Source organism: Primulina tabacum, chromosome 16, assembly GCF_025594145.1.
Source record: "Primulina tabacum isolate GXHZ01 chromosome 16, ASM2559414v2, whole genome shotgun sequence".
NCBI lineage: Eukaryota > Viridiplantae > Streptophyta > Magnoliopsida > Lamiales > Gesneriaceae > Primulina > Primulina tabacum.
Window position 1 is genome coordinate 35,047,565 of NC_134565.1, and position 10,475 is coordinate 35,058,039.

Consider the following 10,475-nt stretch of genomic DNA (forward strand, 5'->3'; position numbering starts at 1 on the left):
TCGGGCGGTCACAAACTACCGCTCGGACGCGGAATGTTCTGTCCAAGCACGTTCTTATTCTATATTGGCGCTTGGGCGGTCATTTTCTACCGCTTGGGCGCCACATGTTCTGTCCAAAATATTGATTTTGCATTATATCGGCGTCCGGCTTCTCCACACGAGTTCTTACAACTACAATTTTGTTAATTAATCAATATCTAGTACGATATTTCATTATTAACACTTATTTTCTCATTTTCCATTGTCATGAAATACCTTATATACATAATCACATGACAATTTCATAAATTATCGATAATCAACATAAAATTTATGATAATACGATACATGGTTCTTACATGTACCCCAGGTGGCAAGACTCGATTTGGCCTATCTGGCACATGAACCCAAAAGCCATAAGCAAGACCAGAGCCAATGACATATACACTCGACGATTCCAAGTATTCTGAGACAAAACTTGGATATAATAAATCATATAATGTTTACGTATTATTTTTTTTCTCCGATCTTTTTCTGACTGATTTGAAAGTCAAGGACTCAAATAGCGTTTGAGATTACTTCCAAAAAAATTCTGAGCTTTTTCTTCCCAAAATATTCCGACTTCGAGATTACTTATAAAAAAAAAATTTGAGCTTCAGAAAATTTTGCGACACTTTTTGGAAGCAAAACTATCAAACACTATATGAGTACTTTATACCCGGCTTCTGACCTTGTAGAGCGTGAGAGAATGTGGGTTCTTATACCTTTTACGGTAATTATTTTTCTTAATTTTCAAACAGTAAAAATTCAAACAATTCGATTCGATTTTTATTATTTTAGAGAGCTTGTGCTAATGTGTCAATGGTGAGATTAACCTTCATATCAGAAATCAATACAGCAATAAATAATACCATTCATCCAAAAATTTATAATATCATTCATCTCAAATGGTAAAGAACTTTGACAAACATAACCAAAAACAAATTCTGAATAGTTCCCAAAAAACCCAAAAACATTTCTTAGCTTGCTCATGTGCAATCAGCCAAAAGAAACTAGGCTCCAAATATCCCCAAAACAACCTAGATTAAATCTTATATATCCATTCCTAGTACCAACATGCATCAGCAATAGAACATAACATCCTTCACGTTATCTTTGATTAAAGGCAAGGCCCGGACCTGTATATTCCTCTCCCTCGTGGCACCAACACCTCCGGAGGTTGACCCACTGTCTGATGTGTCAGTTCCTTCGATGTAGTAACGAGCACGAAATGCCGCCAAATGGGCATAGTATGCAGGCGGAACTGCACAAGGAGTCGGAAATTATAACCAACATTTTCATGAAAACAGGTCTGAGTGAGTACCTTGGAATCGAGCAAAATTATGAATATTCATATTAGATCAAGTAGTAATATTTTATTGCTAAGTGAGTCGAGCTTTCACCAGCTTGGATTGTATGCCTATTCCCATTCACACCCTTTAAAGCAAGCCAGGGGAAGAACTTTTTATTTGATGCAATTTCATGAATTGTCAATATAATTTACCTTGAAATATTTAAGATGGATAAAAATAGAAATAACCAGCTGGAAGATAACAAGCACGGGACTAACCTATGGAGACTGATCGAGTGCACCTCGCATACCTGCAGGGATTAGTAGTTCCATTATTATTTATACTGTTATATCTATATTATATAATATAATATTATATATAAAAAATTCCGTCTAAAAAACACCACTTTTTGTTTCCCAAATTACCTTTACACCAACATTTTTTCTCAAAATTGTCATTGCAACATATTTTCAATATTACTTCTCTCGAATTGCATAATGACCCCTACTATTTTCTATCAATTATTATTAAATTAAAATTTAAGAATTTACAACTACATTTTTTCTCAAAGTTCAATTGCAACTACTTTACAATATTTTTCGTCTCAAATTACCCGTAGTGCCTCACATTTAATAAAAAAAATCATATATAAATTATTATTATAATTTTACACACATAATTTACTATTTATTATTATTTATGGAAAGCCCTGATATAGTCAAAGTAATGAAGGCCACATACGTGTAGCACAGGTTGTTAGTCAACAACTGCAGACCATCAGCAGTGAAATTGTTTTCATCATACAATACATGGTAATGCGTTGGACGACTCGTACCCTGCTCGACAAGGATTGAAACAGATCATAATAATTACCAAAAAGGCATCTGAATGTTATGTATCCACTGTGCACGAAGCGGTATTTACAACATATAGAAAAAACAAAAAGATGTAAATGAAGAGAGCCAAATCACAACAGAAGCTTACTTGGATTCCTGCATGGCTACAGAGGTAAAAGTCAAACTCATGGGGATGACAGATATGAGTATCGACTACAGTACCTAAATGTTTAAAGCATCGGTGGGTTACACGCAGTAGGTGGATACCAGAAACTAACACAGGGCTCCTAATATGCATTAAAAAATTTGGTACCAGGCAGAATGTTGCCACTCTTGTCTGTTGTACTACGATCAGAATGATTTTCAGCAAAGAGGCGAGTGTGGTGCCTCTTTTGCACCACCACAAAAGTAACTCTAGGTAGATACCTTTCTTCTATAGAAACACAAGCCTGAAAATAGATGAGTGTGTCCCTCGTTGAAATGTCCAGTGTAAACTTTTTGGTTCAAAAAAATAAGTATAAAAATCACAAAGTCACTGTACCTTTCTGATTGCATCCATTTCTTCCAGAAGAACTTGGTTAAATTGTCCCTCACTAACGCCATCCCTGCCATTTTAGAATCTATTAAGTACATTACCACATAAGATAGTGCAAGTATAATCACACTAGAGTAAGTTGGGGTAAAGAAACATAACCAAAAAACCTAGAATGGCAATTTTTCCACAAATAATACCATAATTACTTTTTCCTTTTTTGGGAAAAGGAATTGTGTTTGGTCAGGCATTTATAGTCTTAAATTCTAAAATTATAGAGAAAACTAATTTATTGTCCTACATTTTTACCGTTTTACGATTTTGGTATGTTATGTTGTCAAATTTCATTTTTAGTCTGCTAACTTTATTTTTATTTTTTTGTGCAATTTTAGACCTTTTTCTGATGCGTCATTGATGTGGCGGCAAATGGTGCTGACGTGGCACTTTCAATTAAAAAGGGCTGAAATTGCAAAGATATTGAAAGATATAAGACTAAACTAAAATTTGACAACAAAGCAGACCAAAATCGCAAACAAGCATATATGACAAAAAATGCAGTTTTCACAAAATTATAATTATAACCATTTAAAAACCTGAAATAATGAGCCACAAAATGCAGCACTTCAGTACTTTACTTCCACTTCTCTTCAAAAAAGTATTAAAAATGTCTTTTTTCCAAGCATCACATCCAAACATAAATCTCCTTTTGTTCAAATAAGTTACTTCCGAACATGTTATCTATGAAGTATTTAGTTAAGTGCTTTCACATCCCAACTCTTCCTAAGAAAAAACAATCAAACCTGTAGAATATAATCCTGTGCGGCTTCTGCCCCGTGGACTTGTAGAAGGCAATCATAAGTTCTCTGCACTCAAAAATTAATGATAAGGAGCAAAGAATAATAATACAATATGTGTCCAGTGGTAAAATTCTAACCTAATCATTCCACCATGAACTGTGCCTTTTTTAGGATCTTGTTTTACTGTGTAAAGATCCTGAATTATTTCTTCCCTGTGAGACTGTGCAGAAACCAACCCTCGATACTTCGTAACTTCTGGCCAATCCATTGAAGCCACCACCTGCAGATTATCAAGATAGGTCATGTCAATTGTACAAACTGCAAAGAAAACAACGATAAATGCTCATCATGTACCGCAGCTATAGAAGGGCTGGAATCTTCTCCTGATGGAGGATGGGTAACATCAGCACCAAAGATTATAGTTGGGCGTTCAGTTAGGAAAGGAATTCCTCTGGACAAAGCCTGCTCGAGAACAGTGTTCCTTCCTCCAACCTACATCAAACCATGACCACGAGAATATGTGCCAGGTTATAAATATCAAGGAGAAGAATCATGAACGGAAACACCATAACAGAATATGTTCAATCAAACCTTCACATTTATTTTTAGAGAGACATTCTCCAAATATTGTCCACTGATTCTTGATGCCTTCTTAGGGTGACAACATTGGGTGACTATTCCCAATTCAGTCTCACAAATTCTCTTGATCTTCCCTGTTGGGGTTTTTTTTCGGGGGGGTGGGGTGTACTTTAAGCAAATAGCAACGATAAATTAGACTGCAGTATCCAAAGAGAGCTGCATACCATAAGACCCACTGATGTCAGGCAAAATCACAATCAGTAACTGAAGTTGTTTACCACCCAGTCTAGAAGCAGATTCAGTGTGAATATCAACGAGAGCCTTCTCCATCTGACCAGGATTGGCTGAACGAATATGAATCAATGGTTCCGAATTAAATTCCTGAAAAAAATCAGACCATTATAAGTACAATCTAAACTTTCAGCGTGTCAATGAGATTTATGAATATAACAGTACTTGTTTAAGCAATTAAGACCAACCATCCCCTTGTTGCAACACATGCTGATCAATTCATGGCAGAACATGCTTGGATCTATATTACGGGAAAAGCTGATACAGGTCCAGAACTCCACTTTTCCACCATTCACCATTTTCTGAACAAGTGGTCGATGTATCCCAAAGTAACAAGTTTAGAAATATCCTCACCATCAACACGGATATAAAATAGCAGTATTCTTCCGACAGATTGGACACAATTTTATTTCACTAAATCAGAAGCATAAAGGAATCAATGCAGACTCATACAGGCATTTATTAGATAGCGAATTTAATTTCTAATTAAGGGCTTATTTGGAAAAAAAACAGTTCACCTTATTAATCATGTTCCACTGCCCAACCCTAGGGGCTATAGTGGACTCCCTTCCAGTCCCATGATATTTCAGCTGGCAATTCAGAATTAGGCGAGTTAATAAAAAACCGTGCAAAAAATAGCAGGCAACTCAACAAGCAGAGAATTGTACCATGGGAGCAGGCAAAACACGTGCTTCGATGGAAGTAAAATCAGGTTTAACTTGAATGCCAAACTCCTCACTGACAAGTTTATTACCATTGTAGTTGTTACAACGAACCATCTACAGATTAAGGTCAAAGGTATTCAGATGTTAGCATCAACTAATTATGATTTATCAAAGGCAACGTCATAAAGAAACAAGAGGGTAAATGCTATAAACACATGCCTCGATAATGCTCTTCTCTCTCTCTTTTGGACGTTGACAAGTAGCTTTCAAAAGCTCAGAAACTTGTCTTTCATTCAGTCTCTTGGAGTATCTTTGACCATCAACAATTTTGCATAGCTTTTGAGAAAGAACAGGGATGTGGTAAGCCAATTTTACAGCATTGACACAAGAGCGAGGCAGGAAAACGAAATAACAAGGTATGAAACAAGTTACCTCCATAGGGAGGTAAATGGGTTTCGAATCACTTCCAGCTTGAACAGCAGGCAAAAACGGATATTGAAGTGTGATATTATACTTCTGACGAAAGTACTGTACAACAGATATCTTTTCTCCAGACTCATCAACAGGAAACCTGCAAGTTAAGAAATATCTCAATTTTGAAGGATCTAATCATCAGAGAAAATCAGTCAAGATTTAGCAATATATCAAAGAGAGTGCGACTGCGACAAAGAAAGCTTCGATCTGATTTATCCACAATGACACATTACATTCAAGATACAACACCACAGATATAATTTCACCAGCCAATAGTCAAAAGATATCCAGTACACTGAACGGTAGTATGAATATCATAACGAAAAATGAATAAACCAAGTCTCATTGCATGATAAGGAGGGTGAGTGTTGTGACGTAAAAGCCCAAGATTGAGGCAAAGCTTGCCTAAAAACAACTAAACATCTAAAATTTTAAAATTTCTCACAACAATAGATGATCGGTGCCACGAGACCATCGATACCACCACATAAAGTAGGAAAAGAGTATTGCTAAATAAATCCCGATATGGTGCCAAGTAAAGGTAACACGGAAGATCTTACATCAGCTGTTGTGCAGGTTGAGTTGATATCCCTGATATCTTGTATCGTTTGATATACTGCTGATGATTAAGCTCCACTTTAACTCCTTTTAAATTCTTTTTCACCTAAAATAACATGAAGAGATTTCTCTTTACTCTTCAGCATGGCTCAAATTGGAAATAGATATATATATATATATTAAAAAAAAAGAAGCAAAGTTGACTGATGGAGTGTAAACTAATTGTAAATACTTTAACTCCAACAGTTCATTGAACACATGTCAAATGACTGCCTGAATACAATGCCCACGGCAGACAGAATACATTTCATTCATTGACTGATGGAGTGTAAACTAGTTGTAAACTAGTACAACCACAATCTTCCTTGTAAAATCAAATTTCAAATAATTAAATTTAAAATTAATATAAAAGTAGGAGGATGTAATTTTATAGGCACAGCTGCATGGAATAAGCTACAAGCGAACCTTAATGCGGTCTTGGTCAGACAATGGCCTCGTTAGGTTTCTGCTGAAGTACTTTGCAACATATTCAGAAACCAAAACAGGTTCAAAAAAGGCTCTAGCTGACATATCTGCAATGCCACAATTTAATGATCATATATAAGTTTGTCGTCACCTAAAATGACAAAAATGCGGTTGTTCTACCGCCACCGAGCCGACTAATGATAGTGTGAGAGGAACGCTCAGCAGTATCCTCACAGCAGTATCCTCACAGCAGCAACCAAAAAATAGCAGACGAAAAGAATGTCAAAGAATTAATACTTATGTTGAGTGAGAGACCCATCTGGGTCGGGCGAAGACTCTGGTAAAAACCTTTCCAATATTCCAGACCATCACCGAGCACCCCTTTCTGACCTAACTGAGGAGAGAAAAATGACCTTCCAACAACCTCAAATCTGCAATTGAAAGAGAGGAAACCAAAACATGTATTAAAATACTATATGCTTTTGCACATACACACACATATTAGATGCAAACTGCATATTGATATAAACATTTAAGCAGGAACACTGAAAAAGGGAACCTATTGGATGGATTCTCCCTAAGAACCACATCAAGACATTGTAATGTTTCTTGCGGAATATCGAGTTGTCTGCCCTGTAAGAATTGCTGAAGATGATGAAGATCGGCCTTCGAGGCAAATTTTATGGAAACCTTGAACTCTCGTTCCCTCCTGCATAAAGCACCAAAACATTTTAGCCAAGTGAATGCACTGAATGGGAACCAGAATTTCACGATTTTTCAGTAGCTCGGCTCAACTGTCATAAAACATGGAAATAAAAATATAACATTAATCTGTTATATTCCTAGAACAATTACATCATACCCTTCAACATCAAATTACTCTACTTAGCAAAACAAAAGTAATTTAAAAACGCAATTGCATATAAACAATAAACAAAAAGTGTCCAAAACATGAGAATAAAAATATAACATTAATTTGTTGTTAATCTGAGAATAATACACTATTTTATTACCCTGAAGGCATTATAAAACCTCTGCAGAATCTGCACCGGACTGTATAGGTCAGGGATGGAGCCAGAAAATGAATAGGGGAAAAAACTTTAAAATTTTAGGGTGTGCAAGAGCAAATATCAAGGAGGAAAGTGAAACAAATATAATTATTTTCAGGCCCCTAGACAATAAAATTAAAAAGTTGAGGGGGCGGGTGGGCGCATTGGCTCCATCACTGATAGCGGTTACATCATACTCTGCAACATCAAATTACTCTACTAAACAAAACAAAAGGTAACTTAAGAACGCAATTGCAACAAACAATTAACAAAAACAAAAAGGGTCCACTTGAATTAACAACCAAATCTTCCAAGTGTCAAGACAGTTTATAGCATTAACCTGTCTGCTCTATCTTCATCAACAAGCTTAACAACAAAGTCTTTAGAGGCAAAGGGCAGTTGCCCTGCCGTGTAGGCACTTTTTCTCCCATCATAAGCCAACATTCGCTTCCCCAGGTGGGATGTATGATAACAATTGACAAGCTCCTTCATAATAAGCCGACATACTCTCTTTGATGTTACTTCCGGGGTTATCGAAACCTGACAAAATCATCAGTTAAAACAAAAGGTTTAACGAAGGAACATTCACATTTCAACATCAAAAATGAACTTACCAGATTTTGAATTCTAAAAAAAATGAAAAGACAAACCCACAAAAAAGAAAAACCAAAGTACATGAATGAACAATTGTACAAACAAACTATGGCCGATGGACAAAACTATCGAATAAAATATAGAAAAAGGCCATGCCAAGAAAATGGGCAAAAATACAATATGATCACGAATCAAGGCGCATGTCGTGCGACACTAAGCCTGAATTCTGTGAAGCAACATTACTCGCATACATAAAGTCAAGCGGATTATCACAAAGGGTAATGACTTTGCAATCATATATGCACATGCATCGCAAATCAGACCAACTGTCAACGAAAGATGGTAAAACCGGCACACCACACACGTACAGAGAGATTGAAATCAATATCGCGTGTCAACATGGATAGATCCCCAGGGAAGAAAAAGATCGAATCACATGTTGCATTGTAAGGATTTCCCAGTACAAACAGAAGATGAACTATGCAAGATTAGATCACGTTCCACATAATAAGAAAACGATTAACACATTCGAGAGACTTTGCACTACAACTACGCACTGGTGAGACAGGGAGCAAGTGATTCGTACGAAACAGGAAAATCACATACGTCATATTGATGCAGATCGCGGTTGGCAACTTGAACCAAAAAGTGATTGGCCCTCACTATAACCTTCTGCCCCACGGTTCCAAAACCTGGCCGCGCCGGTTGTGCGAGCGCCTTCGAAGACATCGGAGTCAACCGCTGCTGCCCTTGCGGATTCTCTACCGCCAGATCATGCTCCACTGGCTGAGGCTGAACTTCAGCCGAAGCGGGTGGCGCAACCGCCAACTTCTGCTCCACATCGTGGCTCAGTGCTGCCACGACAGGCGGCGTCGGAGATAACGGAACTGATTCAAAAGGTAGAACAGACGAGGATGCTACCGATGGCGGCGGAGGACCATAAGAACCGCGGCCTCGACCGCGGCCTTGACCGCCGCCACTAGAAGGCTGCCTTCCTCTTCCACCTCCACCTGCGCCGCCGCCGCGATACGTCTGCGCTCCTCTTCCGCCGCCGCCGCCGCCTCGCCCTCTTCCCGACATTTTCGCTTTTTTCTGCTTTTTAGACGCAATAAATTCGAAGGATGTTGTGTGGAAACTGCCGAGTATTTGTGTATTTATACATGCGCGGGGAAGAGTGGAGTCGCGTGGGAGTGGGGAGCGGATGTAGGGTACGAATTATGCGGTTCGTGCAGTTACATGATAAATCGTGTTACACAATCCGCCATTATTCACTACCACTAGCGCGTTTTCAAAGAACTGAAGCAACTGCAGGCAAAAGGTGTTGGGTTAGATTTTTACCCGGCATAGGAAAAGCGTGTGAAATGGGGTTAAAAAATTTTGAAATATATTATTATACTACTGGATATAGTAATGATTGCGTACGATAAGCGGTTCACTGCACCATATGTAGAATAAACGGACATGAAACGGCGAACGATGTTGTACAGTTTCAAGTGGTTGGACTATTTTACCCTTACTTTTTGCAAGTTGCTTAGCCTGCTAGGTTTTGTTTCAAGTATTGTTTCAACATTCTTCGGTTACGTGAGTGCCCGCAGGGGTAGGTTCGACCGAACCACCTTCTTCTCGCACACTAAAAATTGGTCCTACCTCAGTTCAAAAAAAAAAATTTAAATAAATTTTGTCCTACCTAGTATATATTTCTCAGGACACTAAAGGTTGTTTGGCTGCTACGTTTTGTTTCGATTTTATTCGTCAGATAAATTAAATTTATTTATTTTTATAAAAAAAATAAAGTTTTTAATATAAAAATTAATATTTTTATGCTTTATTCAAATAAAATATTTCTCTCACAAAATTGATCCGTAAAAATATTTTATAATTGTTTTTATGTCAATTCAAATCTACGTTTGCTGCAAGAAATTTAATTCTATATTATCCACCAATTCATTTAAAAAAAAACTGATGGAAAAGACTTTTAATTAACTCCACGGTCGGCTAACTTTGATGCTGATACAGTTGCTGTCAATATCTCTAAACTTGGTTTGGAAATCGAGAGAGAGAAGAACATAATGCGGGATAAAAATAATTAGTTTTCCTTCTGGAAATTTTTGTTCTAAATAACAAATTTTACTTTTTTTTTTTTTACTCACATTAAAATAATAAAATCTCCCGGACCAATAAATTTTTTATATTTCCTTTCCTTTCCCTTCTTTCCCTCTCAAACAAAAGTCTAGTGTTAAGAATACTCTTCTGTGGGTGGATGCAATCTATTTTTTTTGTGATGCCTCTTTCGATGGTTCATATTAATATATGGAAGTTGTGGAT

General features: G+C 37.1%; 1 protein-coding gene across 1 annotated transcript; it reads right to left on the reverse strand.

Moving 5' to 3' along the window:
- Positions 1 to 872: 872 nt before the first annotated feature.
- LOC142528698 (protein argonaute MEL1) lies at positions 873 to 9,295 on the reverse strand. The gene is made up of 22 exons (XM_075633798.1): positions 8,757 to 9,295; positions 7,897 to 8,096; positions 7,067 to 7,216; positions 6,805 to 6,938; positions 6,508 to 6,614; positions 6,045 to 6,148; positions 5,443 to 5,581; positions 5,230 to 5,346; positions 5,014 to 5,124; positions 4,864 to 4,935; positions 4,534 to 4,647; positions 4,279 to 4,435; positions 4,067 to 4,188; positions 3,830 to 3,967; positions 3,613 to 3,755; positions 3,479 to 3,541; positions 2,688 to 2,751; positions 2,460 to 2,595; positions 2,295 to 2,368; positions 2,052 to 2,146; positions 1,589 to 1,620; positions 873 to 1,282 (listed from the first exon to the last, which is right to left on the reverse strand). Exons 1-22 carry the CDS (start codon positions 9,228 to 9,230, stop codon positions 1,101 to 1,103), a joined length of 2,928 nt encoding a protein of 975 aa, XP_075489913.1. The 5' UTR covers positions 9,231 to 9,295; the 3' UTR covers positions 873 to 1,100.
- Between the last annotated feature and the right edge of the window lie 1,180 nt (positions 9,296 to 10,475).

Coding starts and splice junctions, on each gene's coding strand:
- LOC142528698 (XM_075633798.1), bottom strand. CDS start 9,230: ATGTCGGGAAGAGGGCGAGGCGGCGGCGGCGGCGGAAGAGGAGCGCAG. Junction 6,939..7,066: donor AGGGAGAATCCATCCAATAG/GTTCCCTTTTTC, acceptor TTTCAATTGCAG/ATTTGAGGTTGTTGGAAGGT. Junction 2,752..3,478: donor CACAGGATTATATTCTACAG/GTTTGATTGTTT, acceptor CTAAAATGGCAG/GGATGGCGTTAGTGAGGGAC.